Genomic DNA, 20,493 nt, shown 5'->3' on the forward strand with positions numbered 1-20,493 from the left:
AAAGAATGCTTCTACGTGATGGCACTGGGCTGTGGAACTCCCTCCTCCTAGATACGTAGGCAACCAAGGGATGAAGGCAACCAAGCATTCTCAAAGCTCTAAAGCAGGGATGGGGAGCCTGTGGCCCTCCAGGTGTTGCTGAACTACAGCCCCCATTGTCCCTAATCACTGAGCATGCTGGCTGGGGCTGATGGGAGTTGTAGCCCAGCAACACTGCTCCACACAGTTCGCCATTCCCTGAGGTCAATTCCATGGTAGCTCACTGACAGAACATGCATGTAAAGATGTGTGGCAGCATGTCCTGCTCCTTGGCTGGTAAAGCACATGCGCAGCTTTGCAAATAGGTCGTGCTGTGGATTTGTGAGGATTGCTTGCTCTGCGCAGTCACATATGCAGCGCCCATAGTGGTGGAGGTGATCAGGGATGAAGGGGGACAATTAGGCCACTCAATTAAGCCCACCTGGAAAGGGAAGGGGATTGGCATCCCCATTTTGAGCACAACATGCAAGAGAACTGGGGTTGGCAGAAGAAGACGCTTTTCATCGCTGCCAGTAGTTTCTTCAACAAATCCCAGAGACTGAGCTGTGAGTTCTGCAAGGCCTGGGTCCCCCTTGTCTATCTGGCTCACTTAGAAGAGTCAGTGACTTAGGAGTGGTTGTTCTTGTTGGGGAAAACTTTAATTTCAAAAAATATGTAATGTTTTTCTGCTGTTTATATATTTTTGTATTTGTTCATATTTATTAATACATTAATATTAATACATTTTGGGAGGCCTATTAATATTTGTATGATTGTTTGATTGTATGATTGTATGATTGTTTCTTTAAAAATTGTTATATTTTGTAATTGTTGGTGAATTATCTTGAAATATTGCTGGTATTTCATTACGTAGATTTTTCTGATGCTGTTGTGAGCCATTCCAAGTATGCGCTGAGCATGAAAAAGCAGGACACAGACAAAACTGAAAGGGATGATGATTTTCTTAAAAGCTTACCTGTGGTGAATCCAATCAAAGCCTTCTCACCTCCATCAAAACCAGTGATCCACCATGCATTGATGGGGCCCATCTTTCTGGCTCGGACACCACCTAAAATCAGTGATGAAAATGGAGAGGCATCATATTTTAAAATCACTTAGTTGCTAGGCCATGGTGGATGCATGTGCTTTAATAAGCCCACGCTGAGGAACAGGAGCTGGGCAACCACCTCTGGCTGGTTTCTTAGGGTTCTTTGCTTCCCCTGGAAGCTTGCAGATACAAGTGGGCTGGCCTGAGAAGCTCACTTCCTTTTCCACCAGGTCACTAGATCCACACCTGCACCAAAACCAAGGCACTTAATTGGTCCGTCTTACCCTTGGGAAGCTGCAAATATCTTGTTACTTGATTTACAATGGCTAATTAAAGACAAAACTTTTGACCTTCCTGTCATGAATGAACGATGCTTAGCTAATTTAGCAGCATCCAGTGGCTCGTCTAGTAATGCAACAAGCAAACACGGGGTTAAGTGTCTCTTTTGTGGGCAAAGTGTACTTGCAGCCTCTGAAATGCTGTCCCACCACCTGTACCCTGGACTGCAGCCCATTGTGACTTGACAGGATGGGTCCAAGGAGTGGCAAATGCCTCTTTGCCGTAGGGGGTGGTACCAAAGGCTTTGGGGAAATGTGTTAATGTCTCTCCCCCTTCTCAGGTCATCTGGGATAATGGTCTGGATGGGGCCCAATAAGCTGGAGCTGAATTCCAACAAGCTGTTGGCTCTGCTGGTCGTTGGTTCCCGATTCCAGAAGACGGGTAAATGGTGTGTCCTGAAGGGCACTGCACTCCCCTTGAAGGATCCGGGTTCGTGGCCTGGGGGCACTCTGGGATCCATCTTTGCCACGGGAGGCTCAGATAGCTTAATGAAAGCCTATTTCTAGCTCTGGCTGGTTTACCAGCTATGGCTGTCACTGAATTGGAATAGACTTGTCACAGCAATCCATGCCCTGGTTACCTCAAGTCTGGACTACTGTAATGTGGTCTGCATGGGGCTGCCCTTGAAGACTGTTCAGAAGCTGGTATAGATTTCAGCCACTAGGTTATTGAGCAGCAAGCCACTTTCAAGTCATATCACATTTATTTTCCATGATCTGTGCTAGTTACCTATTCATTTACATATCTAATTTAAGATTTACCATTAACCTTTAAACCCTGAAGAGTTCAGGGTCCATGTAACTTGGAAGAGCACCTCTCTTGGTATGTGCCAGTCTGGTCACTAAGATTAAAGGGGTCTTCTTTGGGTGCTGCCTCTGGGTGAGGCCCTGAGACAGTTCCATGGCTGATGGTCTTCTCTGCTGCTACACCCTCCCTGTGAAACTCCCTTCCTTTGGAAGTCAATCAGACATAATTTGCACTCCAGTTTTATGACAGGTTAATATGATGTGTCAGTTATGTATGTGGCAGAGTGAATGTGAACACCCCGCCCTGGAGTTTTAAATTAAGAGCATCATATAAATTAAATGGGGGGGGGTAGGGAAAACCTGCCTGCAGGGCCACACTTACCATCCAGACAAGGGTTATCATCATATATTGGCTTTACTGCACCACTGAAGTAGAGTTCGATATTCCTTTCTATGAGACCAGTATCAAATGGGCACAGGTGGCCTTTTCGATCATAAACACTGCACAGAAAAGGAAAAGGTTGCATAGTCTTTCACAACAGCCAACTAAAAAAACCTCCAGTTTCTCATTAATGTAGCTGTAAAGTGTGTACAAAGTGCTTTTACAGCTCTTGGGGCAAAGGGTGGCAAACCAAGTGGTGATAGCAAAATAGAAGAGTCAGGGCTCCAGTGAGAGTAGTGGCGAGGCTTGAAAACGTAAGTGGAGGCCATGAGATGCAGAACACAGGAAGACTGATTCACCTTTTTCTTTTGTAAAGTAAAAGGAAGCCACACTGATTATAGAATTGCCAAAGGCCAAGAACCATAACCATATATAACCGATATGTACTGTACTAATATTACCCATCACTGCGGACAACTTTCCTGGCCAACCCTATCCTATTTCATAGCTGTACACAGGGAACTGTCCCACCAGACTGGGAAAATCAAAAGCAACAGAAAAGCTGGGGTGACTTAAACCAGGGATAGGCAGCCTTGAAACTTGTGTGTTCTGCTTTATTTACTTACAAACTGAGGACCACCAAGTGGAGCAAAGTCCAAAATAGTGGTTCAGGAACATAAGCTGAGAATAAAAGACAGTGTCTCTTTAACCCTGATCAGCCCAGGGTTAAAAACTTAGCCTGTCTTTTCCTCCAAAGCTTTCTCTATGTCAGAAGTCTAATTTAGGGAGTGCAAGAAGCCTTTAAATTGCTCCCATTGTTAAAGACAGTTGGGATTCAGAAAGTCACCGCTTCTGAAAATCACCCGAGATCCCAAACCCCTTCCTGTGGCTTAAACCACACCATCCTGTTAAGTGCTGGGGGCTCCAGAGGGCTGCCGGTGCAGCTGACTGTGCTGCTGGGCACCCGCCTTCCCAAAGATCTTACTGCACTCAAGCAACACAGTTCCAGCAGGTGCCCCAAGGATCCCTACCAGACTTCTGTGGGGATGCTTGGAGGCTGCAATGGAGCACAGCCCCAAACCTAGGAACACACTGGCGTATCCTCAAGGGGTTGTGTTTATTAATAAGGTGCCCCATACTGCTGCACCCTCGCCCCTGCCCAATCTCAACCCTTTCTATTTGGCAAGCAAACACACACAGCTGCACTGTAGACCTCTGGATCAGAAATAAATGGACATTCAAAGCGTTCTTTTTTGAGCAGACTGCTACCTGCTTCCTTCTGCCCTTATCACCCTCTAGTTTCTAAGCCTCAGAGCTTAGCAGATCCTTCCTCCAACTGCTGCTACTGCAGATTCCTGCTTGGAGTCTCAGAGATGTAGGGAGGGGCAGTCCCCCAGGCAGCAAATTTCCAGTATTCATGACTCCCTCCATACTTGTCCCACCCTGAGATTCAATTACCTAGGCTTTACAGTGGTGCTTGCTAATGTGGCATGCTCCCAATGCTGCTGGACTACAACTCCCATCAGCCCTGACCACTAGTCATGCTGGCTGGGGTTGGTGGGAGCCAGTGTCCAACAGTAACAACTGGAAGACCACAAGTTAACCAGCCCTGCTTTATGGCAAGTCAGCACAAGGCCTCACCTGAAGGAAGTCACTTTGTGCTGAGGCAGGTCATCGTAACTCTCAAACCCATCTTCGTTGGCATCAAAGATGGACAAGCGCTCATCTGTCAGCATCTCGGGTTCATCCAGCTAGGAAGATACAAAATTTTATTCTAGACATATACCAGCAAGACAGAATTCTTTTTGTTCATCTGCAAAGGATGGGCTTACGGCATCATCAGGATCTCCTTGGAAGAACTTGAGATCAGGGTCATCTAGGTATTGCCTGCATTCAACACACTTGGGAGGAGTGGTCTGGAAGAGAAAGATATAAGGAGAAAATGCAAGGTGGTGAATTCAGGTAACCAGGATCTAAAAATGGTGCTGCCAATAAGCTTGTGATGTGGCTGAATAACTCTGGGAATTTGTTACTTAAGTGACATTAGACCCTACCATTTCAAAGTAAAACATTTACAGGTCCACTTACAAAAATCATATTAAAAACAGGTTCCCTCCAGATGTTGCTGAACTCCAATTCCCATCATTCCTGATCACTGGCCATGCCAGCTGAGCTGATGGGAAACGGGAGCCCAAAACATCTGAAGGGAACCAGGCTGGGTAAGGATGATAACAGGGTCAGGGAACCTGCATCTCTCCAGATGTAGTTAGACTCCAACTCCCATCAGACAGTGTGGTCAGTGATAATGAGACTTTGAGTCCATCACCATCTGCAGGGCAAGAGAGTTCCCCATCCCTGGTGTAAAAGCTGTTACTGTACTGCTCTGGGTCACTGGTACCTAGCCAGAAAGGATACCCAACAGGTTTCATGCGCATAAGTGGCATTTCTAGAAAATGCAGGGATTGCTCACTCATAGTTGGCTAAATCTAGCTGAAAGGGGGAGGCAGGATTTCATCAGTCCTTACATTCCATTCCACTGTACCAGCCATCATTTATGGAGCCCTTCCAAATGCTTAGCTGCTTTTCTGACTCATTTTTAAGAACAAAACACACAAAGTTATGCCACTTTCATTCACTATTTTTCTGTTCTTAAAGCCAGTAAACCAAGGCCAAGATATGGTATCAGAGCAATGCTGATGTGGTATATCTGAACCCACCCAAAGTTCCACCTGACAGAGGCATTAAATGCCTGTCCTGAAAATCAGAAAAAATAGTATCTTCTTGAACTGCTGATGTTCCAGTCATTCCAGGGCAGAGTGTGTGCATATGCACACCACAAATGTCTAGTATTCCAACCAGATACAAAACAAACCAACACTTACTGACCTTAACAGGTGGCACAGTTTTAACCTGGTTTGCTTCTTCTTTTATTTCAGACCTGGGCAAAAAACAAAACAAAACTCTCACACAGTGCAACAAGTTGGGTAATATAAGCTATCACAAGAATAATATTGTTTAAGTCACTGGATACAGAGACTTTGATAAGTCCATGCAGTAAAATGCTTTCATATACAGTGGTACCTCGGGTTAAGTACTTAATTCATTCCAGAGGTCCGTTCTTAACCTGAAACTGTTCTTAAGCTGAAGCATCACTTTAGCTAATGGGGCCTCCCGCTGCCGCCGCGCCGCTGGAGCACGATTTCTGTTCTCATCCCGAAGCAAAGTTCTTAACCTGAAGCACTATTTCTGGGATAGTGGAGTGTGTAACCTGAAGCGTATGTGTGATGGGACGATGAGCTGCTTGTGTGTAAAATCCTAGTCCCTCAGAGTTTGGTCAAGTTTGCAAACCTCTGTCTGTAACGGAGCCCCTTAAACATGGCTCCGTCAGTCGCTGGCAGATTCCGACAGTGGTTGCTTTCGGAATCGCTTCCAACATAAAAGCTCCTTAACGGAAACACGTCTTCTGGACTCTCTGCGTGACAGTTTCCGGCGAGGAGTGGGTGTCCCTACAGGAGGTCCTGAAACCTCCCCACTGTTTTCGCTGGAAGTGTCTCTGAGCCATCCCTCCAGCTCACTTTCCCTCAGCTCAGCTCCTCTCCCCCTACTGGTTCCCTCTTCAGCTGCTGAGTCTCTCCCAACCTGTGTGAGCCCTTTCACTTCCCTTCCTTCCGATGGCAGTTCCCTGACATCCACCTCCCCTCCAGGGCCCCCTTCATCCCCTCTCGCCCCCTCCTCTACGGGCGGTGAGGAGGCAAAACCCCGGAATGAACTTCCTTCATCTTCCGATGTCCCGAACACTTCTCTCCTCCTGTTGCGGTTCCTGGTCTCGAAGTACTCCTCCTCCTCAGAGTCCATCTCCCCTTCCCCTTCCGAGTCCGAGAATCCTTCCAACTCCTCCTCCTCATCGGTGGTCCCAAAGTATTCCCTCCGGAACCTCTCCACAGGCTGAGGTTTCCTTGGGAACCTTTGATGGAACGTTTCTATCAATACCTCGTCATTGATATCTTCTGCCATTACCCAAGTGTTTTCTGACTCCGGTTCTCCTTCCCACGCTACCAAATACTCCACCTGATCCCCCTTCCACCTGGCGTCGAGGATTTCTGCCACATGGCTGCTGCATTCCCTTTCTTCTATGACCGGTCCCCGAGTGGCCATCCCTTCTCGTCCCCCCTCATACGGTGACAGTAACGACCTGTGAAATACTGGGTGCAGTTTCATGTGGTTGGGTAACCGGAGCCTGAAAGCCACTGGGTTGACCTGTTGAATGACCTCAAAGGGACCCAATCTCCTGGGTCTTAATTTCTTACAACCTCCTTTGAACGGCAACCCTTGGGTTGACAGCCACACCCTATCTCCCACCCTTATGGTTCAGTTTAGTAAAAATCTTTCCCTTCCTGACCCTTGTCAAAATGTCGTCAATCCTGGGCATAGGGAAAGCCACTGGTTCTGACACTGCATTTAAGGCCCTGAAGTCACACACAAGCCTCGGCTTGTTCGTGTTTTTTTTATCCACAAAAAACACTGGGCTGCCCCCCACCGCCCTGGACTCTCTGATGAACCCTCTCTTCAGGTTCTTGTCAATGAACTCTCTTAGCTCCTGCATCTCTCTGTCTGACATGGCGTACAGCTTGCCTACAGGGAGCTGTGCCCCAGGGAGTAAATTGATTTGACAGTCAAAGGGTCTATGCGGGGGTAGTTGGTCAGCTTCCCTTTCGCTGAAGACGTCGCGGAGATCTGCGTATTGTCGTGGTACCTTCACGTTCTCCGTTACTTCAGTCCCTGCTATGGTGGCTTGGGCCCCTGCCAAACCCTTTCCCTCTTTGCAGTGTTCTAAGCAATGTGCTGAACCAAAAGAAACCACTCTCTGATGCCAGCCCACCAGCGGATCATGTAACGCTAGCCAGCTCATCCCCAATATAATGGGAGCTCCTCCCAAGGTGGCCACATTAAACGCTATCAGTTCGGTGTGCCTTGCCACCTTCATTATCATTGGGACGGTTTGCAAGCTGACTTCTCCTCCCAACAGCTCCCTGCCATCGATCGTGGTCACCTGCAGGGGGTTGCTTAAAGGGATCGTCTGTATCTGGTGTTCAGCTGCAAACTCTTTGCTCATGAAATTGCAGGAGCTGCCTGAGTCCAACAGCGCCTTTATCTTTAGAGGGTGTCCGTTTGGCAGCTCTAGCGCCACTTCTATCACTAGGGCGGGTTTAGGAGGTTCTGGCGTGGGCACTTTCACTGCTCTTTGGCCTGGCTGCTGTGCCCCGACGGTGGCAGCCAGGCGTTGGCTTTTACTTGCTTCGGTATTTCTTCCTCTCTTCCCTCCACAGCTCCTACCATCCCTTGCCATTCCTTCCTCTGGGGGCAGACTCTGGCAAAGTGACCTGGCTGTTGGCAGAGATAGCATTTCCGGGCGCCTTTTCCCTCCTTCTTTCCCCCCTCACTGGGCTTTGAAACTGCGCGCGCGCGCGCTGTTCCGATTTCCATCGGCTCTGCCGGCGGGAAAGTTGGCTCTGGAATGTCTGGAATGCGGAACTCCTTCCAACGTTCCCCCTTCCCTTCCCGCCTCTCCAATGCTCTCGCCTCCTGGCGCGCTCCTATGGTCAGCGCTGATTTGGTCAGCTGGTCCATAGACTCCGCCCTGGGCGCCCGGGAAAGTTCGTCTTTCACAGCCGAAGAAAGCCCTTCTTCAAAGAGCATTTGAATGGGTTCCGCCGATAGATCCCACCCCAATTTATGGATCAACATGGTGAACTCAGTCCAGTACTCACGGACAGATCGGCTCCCCTGTTTGCAAGCCATTAACTGTCTGCGGACCACTCCCTGTTCAATATCGCTGGAAAACATCAGATCCATGGCGCGAAAGAACTTCATCGTGTCCTTTAGGACGTCACTATTCGCTGCCATCAGGGGTCTAACCCAGTCTCTCGCCCCCTTTTCAAGATGCCCAATCACGAAAGCCACTCGTGATTCCTCGTCAGGGAATTCATCAAACTGCAGATTGAGGGCATATTGCATCTCTGTCCGAAAGCCATGATAGTCTTTGGGCTCCCCCCCAAACTTCTGCACCAATCCTGGTACCTTTCTGACGAGCTGGGTGTCTTTCCCCTTTTTGTCTGCATCCTGAGCCCTCCTCTCCTCAAGCCTCGCCGTCTGCAGCGCTAGCTGGACCTCCAACACCCGGTACCTTTCTTCCAGGCTTGGACCCGCTCCAGCTCCTGCTTCTCCGGTTCCGGCTGGGTTGCTCATGATGCCTTCTCCTGCACAAGCTGCTCACGGAGACTGTCGGAATGCTGTGATGGGACGATGAGCTGCTTGTGTGTAAAATCCTAGTCCCTCAGAGTTTAGTCAAGTTTGCAAACCTCTGTCTGTAACGGAGCCCCTTAAACATGGCTCCGTCAGTCGCTGGCAGATTCCGACAGTGGTTGCTTTCGGAATCGCTTCCAACATAAAAGCTCCTTAACGGAAACACGTCTTCTGGACTCTCTGCGTGACAGTTTCCGGCGAGGAGTGGGTGTCCCTACAGGAGGTCCTGAAACCTCCCCACTGTTTTCGCTGGAAGTGTCTCTGAGCCATCCCTCCAGCTCACTTTCCCTCAGCTCAGCTCCTCTCCCCCTACTGGTTCCCTCTTCAGCTGCTGAGTCTCTCCCAACCTGTGTGAGCCCTTTCACTTCCCTTCCTTCCGATGGCAGTTCCCTGACAGTATGTAACCTGAGGTACCACTGTACAAAGACACTTTCAGCTTAAAGAAACTGTGTATTCTGGGGAGCCATTTTATACTCTCTACTCTCACTTCCATCAATGCATGAACAGGGCAGAGACTGACTGCTCCATTTCAATATTCTGTGTTTCTTTATTTAGCCTAAGGAATGAAAACAAAGCGCTTCTGACCTGGTTGGGTTTCCTGATGTTCCTGGTCTCTAAACAATGGTTTTTCTGTAGGGTAATCAGTCTGAGGCCCTCTAGATAATTTAGGCTACAACCCCGAGATTTGGCCATGCTGACTGGGCCTGACAGGAGCTGTAGTCCAAAACATCTAGAGAGGACCAGATTCAGGGAAGGAGCCGATTCTCTCCCCTGCACCTCCTACATGCAAATTTCTCCTTTCTTCCCATCACAGAGCTAACTAGTACATCTGTACAGATGTTTGAAGCTAGCCAAGGAGGAGTGGCTTTGTGTAATCCAAACACCCACTGCAGCCACTCTCCAAAATATGGAGATACTTCATTTCTCTCCTCGTGCCAGAGGCAACATTTACAGGGCTTTTTTTTTCTTTTCATTTTTAGGAGTGCAACAGGGTTGCTTTTTCTTCGGACTAGACAGCTAGAGCTCAAAAGAACATGAACTATCACTGCTCCCACTGCACCTTTTATTTGCGGCTGGCACCGCTCTTGGCAGAGGTGGGTGAGCAGCCAGCAGCTCTCAGCCCAATTTCAAAAGCTTCCTGCAAGAAATCAGTTTGATTTCCCTTCCAGCTGCTCAATGGGGGGGGGGGGGGAGAGAAGGGGCAAACTCCTTGCTTTTAACTCTTGCCACACCCAACACTGGCATGTGACCCTCAGGAAATCTATTTATCATCATCATCATCACTATACTACTACAATTACTACATTTATATCCCCCCTTTCTTCCAAAGAGCTGAGGGTGGCATGTGTGGTTCTCATCCCTCTGCATTTTATCCTCACAACCATGTGAGGTAGGTTAGGCTAAGAGACTGTAACTGGCCCAAGAGCAGCCAGAAAACATCATGGCTGAGTGGAAATTTCAACCCTGGCCTCCCACACCACCAGTGGCTTGAGTGTTGGATTTAGACTCAGTCAAACCCACTGAAATAATGTCATGGTCAAGTGCAGGCATAGGCAACCTCGGCCCGCCAGATTTTTTGGGACTACAACTCCCATGATCCCTAGCTAACAGGACCAGTGGTCAGGGATGATGGGAACTGTAGTCCCAAAACATCTGAAGGGCCAAGGTTGCCTGTGCCTGGTCAAGTGCCATTGATTTTGATGGGTCTTCTCTAAGCATGACTTAAGTTTGGCTCCATCACCCCTAGTCTGTAAACGGCAAACTGTCCTAGTCTCCTCAGGTAAATTGCTCTAGATTTTTGGAAACTGGATTGAGGGAGGGCCTTAGGTAGGTAGATATTTGGACCTGGCCAATATGGCTAACTATTGCCCAGTCTCAAACCATCCATTATTGGGCAAGGTGACTGATCATGTGGTCGCTGAACAACTCCAGACATGCCTGGAGGATGTGGACCATTTGGATCCCTTCCAATCGGGGTTCAGGCCTCATCATGGGACTGAAACTGCCTTGGTCGCGCTGGTCGATGATCTCTGGTGGGCTAGGGACATAGGTGAAAGCTGTTTCCTAGTTCTGCTGGATCTCTCAGCGGCTTTTGATACCATCAAACATGACCTCCTTCTGGACTGACTAAAGGAGCTGGGAGCACTGTTATACAGTAGTCCGGCTCCTTCCTTTGGAACCGTGTCCAGAAATTGGTTGGGGAATGAGTGTTCAGACCCCTGGGCTCTCACTTGTGGGGTGCCTCAGGGTTCTGTCCTCTCCCCCATGCTTTTCAATATCTATATGAAGCTGCTGGGTGAGATTATCAGGGGGGTTGGGCTGAGTTTTCACCAGTATGCTGTTGATACCCAGACCTACCTCTCCTTTAAACTGAAACCAGTGAAGGCAGTGAATATCCTGTGAGTGTCTGGAGGCAGTTGGAGGATGGTTGGCAGCTAACCGATTGAGGCTGAATCCTGACTAGAAGTACTGTTTCTGGGGGATGGGCCAGATGGGTGTGGGGGACTCCTTGGTACTGAATGGGGCAACTGTGGCCCTGAAGGAGTAGGTGAGCAGCCTGGGAGTCATTTTGGACTCACAGCTGTCCATGGAAGTGCAGATCAATTCTGTGTCCAGAGTAATGTCTACCAGCTCCATCTGGTACACCAGCTGAGACCCTACCTGCCCACAGACTGTCTCACCAGAGTGGTGAATGCTCTGGCTATCTCCTGCTTATTGACATGCGCTCTACATGGGACTACCTTTGAAGGTGACTTAGAAACTACAACTAATTCAGAATGCGGCATGTAGACTGGTGGCTGGGAGTGGCCGCCGGGACCATATAACACCAGTCTTAGAGAATATTCACTGGCTCCCAATACATTTCCGAGCACAATTCAAAATGTTGGTGCTGACCTTTATAGCCCTGAACGGCCTTGGTCATGTATACCTGAAGGAACGTGTCCACCACCATCATTCAGCCCGGACACTGAGGTCCAGCTCCGAGGGCCTTCTGGTGGTTCCCTCACTGCAAGAAGTGAAGCTACCGGGAACCAGGCAGAGGGCCTTCTCGGCAGTGGTGCCCGCCCTGTGGAATACCCTCGCATCAAATGTCAAGGAGATAAAGAACTACACAACATCTGAAGGCAGCCCTGTATCTGGAAGATTTTAATGTTTGATGTTTTACTATGTTTTTATATGTGCTGCTAGAAACCCAGCTAGATTGGTGGGGAATAAATATTAATTATTATTATTATTATTATTATTATTATTATTATTATTATTAGCTATCATTTTCTGTGGTGGCCATGTGTCGTAAATGTTTAGTTTTGGCCTAAGTATGTTCCCAAAAACAAAAAGAGAGTGTTGCTTTTCGTATCCATTGATGAAAATGGTTACATTTCTTGCTAGCAAACATACATGCAGAGAAAGCTGATGAGATCTCATGCGCCCAGTCACTTACCCTTCTTTGGCTTCTATTTTGATTCTTTTCTCATCTTGTTCCTTGAGAGCAAAAAGGAAGATGGTATTCAGAAGAAAGAAACATTTTCTCTTTCTTTAAAATTAGGTGTGAAGTATTAACCTTTAAAATTAGGTGTGAAGTCTTCTCTTCCACCTCATGAGAAGAGAAGACTCCCTGGAAAAGACCCTGATGTTGGGAAAGATGGAGGGCACAAGAAGGGGACGACAGAGGACGAGATGGTTGGATAGTCTTTGAAGCTACAAACATGAGTCTGACCAAACTGTGGGAGGCAATGGAAGACAGGAGTGCCTGGCGTGCTCTGGTCCATGGGGTCACGAAGAGTCGGACACGACTAAACGACTAAACAACAACAACAACATTAACCTTCTAGGGCAGCCTTCACCACCCTGGAAGCCTCCAGGTGCTCCCATCAGGCTGACAGGAACAGCAGTCCCAAACATCTGGAGGGCACCAAGCTGGCAAAGGCTTTTCAAGGGCCCATAATTTATCCCCACTCCAGGGTGAAACAGCAATATTAAATCCAAAATTCCAAATGCAAGTGAGAATTCAGAAGTTTCATGCATACATTTCAAGCATTCTGGTGGTGGTGGAGTAAACTAGTAAAGCAATCAGCATTTACCTTCTCTCCAGGCTGCTCCTCCTCTTCCTCCTCCTCATTTTCTACACTAATTTCTTGTTTCAGGTCTCCATTCACTTCCTCAGATTTGCGTTTATTGGATCTATTGCAAAAAGGAATTAATTTAGGTAACGTTATTTTGACAAGATGTTCACTGTGCTTATTAATGAAGGTGGAAAGCTAAGAAAAACTAAATGGGTTTTAACTTTACAAACCCTGTTCAGATAACGCAGCATGAATTGGATAGCCATGGATATGTGACATTTTAATTTAATTCTTTTAATTGATTTTTATTGAAAATGATCAAATATACATTTCCATCATTAAATATCCACCATTGTAGCTGTACATTCATCAACTTCCCTCCTTCCCCTTCCATGGTTCTTTAAATTTTCCCATATTTTCTGCATATTCTAAGAACCAAAAAAATCCATTTTAGTCATCGTTGTCCGCCCCCCCCCCCCCGGCAATTATCTCTCTGTACTGTGTGTTATACTATTGAATTTACCTTAATGCTGCTAACATTTTCACTTGCTTTACAGTTATTTTCCAAATATTCCACAAAATTTTTCCACTCCTCTTTATATACAGTCGTACCTCGGAAGTTGAACGCCTTGCAAGTCGAACCTTTTGGCTCCCGAACACCAGAAACCCGAAAGTGAGTGTTCCAGTTAGTGAATGTTCTTTTGGAACCCAAATATCCGACGCGGCTTCCTGCAGCCAATCGGAAGCCACGCCTTGGTTTCCAAATGTTTTGGAAGTCAAACGGACTTCCAGAAGGGATTCTGTTCAACTTCCGAGGTACGACTGTACAGTGGTGCCCCGCAAGACGAATGCCTCGGAAGACGAAAAACTCGCTAGACGAAAGGGTTTTGCGTTTTTTGAGCTGCTTCGCAAGACGAATTTCCCTATGGGCTTGCTTCGCAAGACGAAAACGTCTTGCAAGTTTGTTTCCTTTTTCTTAAAACCGTTACAGTAATACAGGGTGCATTGCTTGAAAAGGTGCAGTTGCGACTTGACTTCGAGGAGCAACTCATAGCATGCGGTGTGGTAGCCTTTTTTGAGGTTTTTGAAGACTTTGGTGATTTTTGAAGCTTTTCCAAAACTTCTTTTGCAGCCATTTGGTAAGTTAAACTTTTAAAACTTTTTGGGGGGTTTTTGGATTTTGGGTTGGGGTGTTTGGAATTCAAGGACTTGGTGTTGGGGAGTGGTTTGCAAGAATCTAGAAGCTTGTGTGGTTTTTTTCTGCATTTTTCTGATTTTTTGTGACCATTGGGCCACTCTGCTGTTTTTTAAAAAAAAATTCTGGGTTTGAATTTCTGTGTGGTGGGTGGCTGGGGGAACAGTTGAGGAGGGGTTTGCAAGAATCTGGAAGCTTGTGTGGTTTTTTCCTGCATTTTTATGATTTTCTGTGACCACTGGGCCACTCTGCTGTTTTTTTTAAAAAAAATCTGGATTTGAATTTCTGTGTGGTGGGTGGCTGGGGGAACAGTTGAGGAGGGGTTTGCAAGAATCTGGAAGCTTGTGTGGTTTTTTTCTGCATTTTTATGATTTTCTGTGACCATTGGGCCACTCTGCTGTTTTTTTAAAAAAAATTCTGGATTTGAATTTCTGTGTGGTGGGTGGCTGGGGGAACAGTTGAGGAGGGGTTTGCAAGAATCTGGAAGCTTGTGTGGTTTTTTTCTGCATTTTTATGATTTTCTGTGACCATTGGGCCACTCTGCTGTTTTTTTAAAAAAAATTCTGGATTTGAATTTCTGTGTGGTGGGTGGCTGGGGGAACAGTTGAGGAGGGGTTTGCAAGAATCTGGAAGCTTGTGTGGTTTTTTCCCGAATTTTTATGATTTTTATTGTTCCTTCAATTTTTGAAATGCTCTTTACAGTATGTGTGACTTTAAAGAGCACTTAATAAACTCTTGTTGTACCAAATTTGGCTTTGTTTGGACTTTTTTTGACCATAGGAACGCATTAATTGAATTTCAATGCATTCCTATGGGATTTCGTGCTTCGCAAGACGAAAAATTCGCTAGACGAAAAAACTCACGGAACGAATTAATCTCGTCTTGCGAGGCACCACTGTACTTGATCTTCTTGCTCTCTTATTCTTGATCTCCAACAGAGGTCCACTTGCCTGATGTTTCTTTCCCCAGGTCACCTGGCTGCTCCGTGTCTCACATGAACACCTGTACCGTTCAGTGCTCAATGTTAACCACCTTGATGTAAGTGGTAATGAGGCAATCAGAGTAAAAGGTGGCAGCAGTATGGGGGATGAGAGTCAAAAGAAAAACCCACAAAAGAACAGTCACACCAGGTTTACACACAACCTACTCACCCTTTGGAAAACATAGCTACTATGGTTGGTTGCTTGCCAGAACTACGGGTGATCCTTGAACTGCTTGGGGATTCTGCAGATTAATTTAAAAAATAGAATCAGTTGCAGTTACCATACATAAAAGGTTTCTGCTGCTTTCAAAGTGCTTAAAGCAGATTAGATTCCCCGCCCCCCCAGCCAAGCCCAAACAAAGCCATCTTCTATTACCAACTGCAGAATCTTAATCTGAAACAGACTTGAAGGACAGACTTGCTTGCATATATTCCTTACAAAGAGCTTGCCATCACTATCTGCAGCAGCCTTCCCCAACCCAGTGCCCTCCAGATGTCACAGGACCCTGATGCTTTCACCAAAGGGAAAGAAAAATAAAAAGGGAAGGGACTCAAAATGTTCATTATCAGGCTTGTTGAATTTTGAAACAGAATTTGCATTCTCAAAATCATCATTATCGTCATCATCACTTCCTATTTTCCTTAAAAAAAAGGGGGGGGTTCACGCTCTTAAAGCAGGATGAAAATCTATCTGTATGCAAGGAGACAGCAAGCCAATTCATGAATAGGAGCTAGGAGCAGATCCTGCAGATGGCTCATTTGTCCAGGCTGAACGTAAATGAGAACCTGCAATGCTCCGCTAATAAAACTAGTCAAAGGCCAACCTCTGGCAAACAAGTCTACAGATGTAACTATGCCACATCTGCCCTCATTTATTTGAAACCTAAATAGTAAGTGGGAGTGGGGAGAGAAACACCCTCAATTTCCAGAAGGCTTTGGCTTTCCTGCCATTTATGCTATGTATCCAGAGTCAAAGTAGTGGAGACTCCCAAGAGCCATGTTAAAGCAAGTCTCTAAATGACGTACTTCTGTTCTCACTGCTGGACTTGCTCTTCCTGCCCCTGCGGGCTTTGGGCACGGAGGGTGAGGCCAATGGTGTGGAGGAGCAAGACGATGCTGCCCCCTCCACCTCCATGGTGCTGTCCTCTTCTCCCTTGCTGCTTCTTCTCTCGGGCTCTTCATCACTGCCATAGGCACCATTTTCTGTGCAGCCGTTGGGCTTCTGGCCAAGCTCCAGGCTATCTCCATTCTCCAAAGCGAGTTCTTGGTGGAGCAAGGTTTTGACTTTGGCCAGGTACAGTTCCTGCAGCAAAGGGAAAGAGGAACAGGATGAGTGCAGTGCACATATTCTGGGCACATCAATGGACTTTGCAGAGGAGGAGGGGGGAGATAAGAAATTCTGAGATCCTGGTTCCACCTGCTGCGTCTTTCTTCCGGGAGCAAAAGAGGAAAGACGCAACCTGCCAGCTCCAGTGAAGGCAATTTGAGCTGCCAATACATGGCGGATGGGGAGCCAAGACGTATCGGCAGCTCAAAATGTCTGAAACCGATAGTGCAATGTGAATGCCATACCGGTTTCAGACAATAAATCGGATTATCGCCCAGCTGTGGAACACAGTGGACAATCTGTCCATGCTCCTTTACAGCAGATGAACTGCCTGGCCAAGATATAAATCACAGTCAAATCTACACATATATCCTTTCACTCACACAATATTTTTGACATGAAATAGCATGATAAGTATGCTACCAACCGCCCCGAGATCTATAGATGTAGGGTGGTATACAAAAATTAATAATAATACCCCCCCCCACACACACTTATTCTTACAGCACAACACTACAGAGTCTACATGCCAGGCCAGAGTATGAAATCAGTGTTAGAAACAGATACGAAGGCTGGGAGCTAAATGGCACCTTAAACCTAGGTTATGGGTGCAACAATTGAATGCCTAGGCACACTTTTTATAACAAGAATACAAGGCTGAAAATGAATGAACTGCAGCTAAAATCTCATATTCATGTTTCACATTGTCTAGTTCTCATCTGAAGATTTCAAAAAACAAAGCCATGCCCACCCCCCTGATATTCTTAAGAGGGTCTCTTCTCCAGGCTTCAGATAGTAGCTAGAAGTGGGGAGGCAGAAAAGGTCCTCCTTTCCTTCCACTCTGCAGTTTTAATCTGAAATCTTAGGCGCAGTACTGCACCCAGAGCTTGAGCTAATGAAATTACCAGTCACAAAATGCGCCGAGAATAATGGGAGTTTCAAACACTGTGTAAAATAGCCCTTAGCCTACAATGCAATGATCTGGCTCAGTGTCCTTGAATATGTATAGAAAAAGACAGGCAGAAATCTATTGTTTTGGCAACTGTCTCAACAGAATACTGTGGAGTTATCATCCTAGTTATGATCCTAATGCAGAGTCATACAATTTAGCGCAATCTAGAGCAATCTATGGAATTTACAATCTGCCTTAGATTAAAAAAAAACAATTTATATAAAGCTAGGAACCATGTGACTCCTGGGACTTGTGTTCTAGACGCCAAAACAAAATGTCTAGGTGCCATTTTAATTTTGCTGCCATGCTACCCCATAGACCACCTAATTCGCCCTACAGCAGCAAGCAATCAATAAAATCAATCAATATTATTATTATTAATTATTATTATTATTATTATTATTATTATTATTATTATTATTATTTTGCTGCCAGGTGCATCAGGTGGTCTGCAGGGAAGTGTGGCACCGAAAGACAAGCCTTTTGCTGCCACGTTACCCCACAAACCATCTGATCTGCCCAGCAGAATATATATATGTGTGTGTGTGTGTGTGTGTGTGTGTGTACACACACACACAAATAAATACATAAATATACATATATATACATATATATATATATATATATATATATATATATATATATATGTTTGTTCCCCACTGCTAGCTAGATCAAGAGTGAATGAAGTTATTATCTCCTCACCTGAAAAAAAGAAATAAATGAGTTGATAACTGCAGCAAACTGGAGAACCTTTCTCATTTTAGAAATCATCCCCATCCAACTGGGAAGGCAGGCACAGTCAAACCCACAGAACGGTATCTGAATGGAACGGGAGGAACTGACCCATCCCTATAATTACCTACCTCTGAAAGCTCCTCTTTGTGAAACTTGGTCTCCAGGTCTTTCAGTTGATTCTGAACATCGGCTTGCAAGAAGCCGTGCATCAGACTCAGTTTTTCCTTAACACATTCCTAAAGACAGACAGAGAGGCAGACAGACAGCATATTAAACTGGCAACTGACACCTTCTCAGGGGGTGGCTGCAAGGAGGCACTGGCATGACTCTCCATTAAAAGGGGGAGGGGGACACTCATGCACTCACTCTTTCACCAAGACCATCTTCATCCCTTTCTAGATCTTTTAGCCTGTTTAAAAAACAAACAAAAACAAACACAGTTCCTCATTAGGAAACAGCCTTTTACAAGGGAGCTTCAGAGGGCTGAGACAGGTGGTATTTCACCTCCTGGATGACACTGGGGTAGGGAAGGGAGAAAGAGGGGCTTGGCAGCAGTATGTGGGACACCAACACACGTCTCCCTGCTGCCCTCATGCCTGGGCAATAGGACTCAGGGGGGAAGCAGCGTTTATTGGCAGAAATGGAGAACCTGACCCCTCCAGATGTCTCTGATTCTTTTATCTGCACCATGTCATCTGTCAATAGTACCTAAGAGCCACCTGGCTTACTGCAGAGAATAAGGAGATACCTAAGTTGGCTGAAAAAATAAAATGTTACTTCCATCTCCCTTATTCTAGCCCTGTTAATGGCTGTGGCTGGGATGGCATCACTTGGTTGGTTCTCCCCACCAGCACTGCTCAGGAAGCCTCACCTCGAGAAAGAGAAATCAATACATTTCCACAGAGTGAGAAAATGGATGTCTCCCTCAGCTGACACGAGAATTTGGTCATCCAAGCCCAGGAAGGACAAAGAATCCGGGAAGAAGTCAAGCATGCCTTAGCATTCCATGCTGTTATTTGTTTTGTTGTTGCTTTATTTACCATAGTCGAAATAAAAAAATTCCTTCCTGTAGCACCTTAAAGACCAACTAAGTTAGTTCTTGGTATAAGCTTTCGTGTGCATGCACACTTCTTCAGATACACACTTTATTTACCATATTCACTAAGATGGCAATCCAACAAAACCATTCTGAGGGAAGAATTGGAATTGAGTGGGGTAGAAACCTATATAGAAAGATTATCCCTTAGAATAGCTGGGGTGGGGGTCTAGAGTGCTCAATTTAGGGAGGAAATCCATGCTACTGCCCACCCCTTCACAGACCCACAAACTGAGAGCATGTTCTAGCTGGCTAGCAAGGATTATTTCAGATCTGTGGAATGCTTCCCTAATTTCCCAGGAAGAGTTGGCTGGGGGGGGGGGGAGCCAAAGCCAAGCTCAGCCCTTCAGAGGCAGCACCTCCTGCAGGACATTGTTTGACTACAACTCCCATTCATCCCTGACCAATGGCCAGGCTTGCTGGGGCTGATGGAAGTTGAAATCCAACAATATCCAGATGTCACCATGTTGGCTACCCCTAACCTAGACCCACAGCTGCCTACCCAGAGGGAAGCAGCAGTGGGGTTGCTGACATGCCAATTTGGGTTGGAGGGAAAGAATGGGTTCCACTGATAAAGGCCAAGGGAGAGATGAATCGTAGAATTATAGAGTTGGAAGGGACCACGAGGATGATCTAGTCCAACCCCCTGCAATGCACATAGAAAACCTGCTTCCCTCTGGTCACCCCCTTCCTATACTGATGTATCTGTATTTGTGGATTCACATAGAGACCTTAGGCTTTGAATTCCACTTCCCCCAAAATCTGTGTGTCCTCTTCTCAAGAGTCAAACATTTCCAGCTGGAAGCCAGAAATCTACAAAATGACATATGAAAGTTTTCCCTCAAAGCACATGATTAAACAGAGGCCCCAGCTACATACAGGCACCAATATGTTCCACAAAGCAACTCTGGAGACCCTCTTCTGCACTTTCTGTCATTTCCTGATGTGTACAGACACACATGCCTGTAAGAACAGGACCAAATTTTTCAGAAACTGACTAATTCCTTAACTCCATTGAGGCAAAATGTTTCTCTTTGGATGCGTACCAGGGAACCACCCCCTCAACCAAAAACAAAGAGCTGCTGACACACTTTGCCCCAGGACACAAGCCAAGGCAAAAAGGGCGCCATTTGCTTGCACTTTGCACATTTAATTCCTGTTCCATTGTTACATTCCCTGAGGCCAAGGGAGTGCCGCCACATGCAAGTCCTCCCCCCACTCCAACTTTGCATCCAATTTTGCTATTTTTCCCATGTCTCTTTTTACTTATCCTACAAATCCAAAGTGGCCAGCCACCACTACCCTA

General features: G+C 46.3%; 1 protein-coding gene across 1 annotated transcript in view; it reads right to left on the minus strand.

Annotated features, from left to right (window-relative positions):
• DNMT1 (DNA methyltransferase 1) overlaps positions 1-20,493 on the minus strand; it is a 55,486-nt gene that overhangs the window by 30,501 nt on the left and 4,492 nt on the right. The window contains exons 2-12 of the mRNA XM_080988440.1: positions 18,458-18,500; positions 18,220-18,327; positions 16,104-16,380; positions 15,247-15,319; positions 12,919-13,018; positions 12,279-12,319; positions 5,420-5,471; positions 4,366-4,449; positions 4,175-4,284; positions 2,534-2,652; positions 995-1,087 (exon numbers count right to left, since the gene is read on the minus strand). Of these exons, the coding sequence (XP_080844566.1) occupies positions 995-1,087; positions 2,534-2,652; positions 4,175-4,284; positions 4,366-4,449; positions 5,420-5,471; positions 12,279-12,319; positions 12,919-13,018; positions 15,247-15,319; positions 16,104-16,380; positions 18,220-18,327; positions 18,458-18,500 (1,100 nt within the window). The remainder of the gene's footprint in view (positions 1-994; positions 1,088-2,533; positions 2,653-4,174; positions 4,285-4,365; positions 4,450-5,419; positions 5,472-12,278; positions 12,320-12,918; positions 13,019-15,246; positions 15,320-16,103; positions 16,381-18,219; positions 18,328-18,457; positions 18,501-20,493) is intronic.

The sequence above is a fragment of the Podarcis pityusensis genome, assembly GCF_964106645.2.
Source record: "Podarcis pityusensis genome assembly, chromosome: 17".
Classification (NCBI taxonomy): domain Eukaryota; kingdom Metazoa; phylum Chordata; class Lepidosauria; order Squamata; family Lacertidae; genus Podarcis; species Podarcis pityusensis.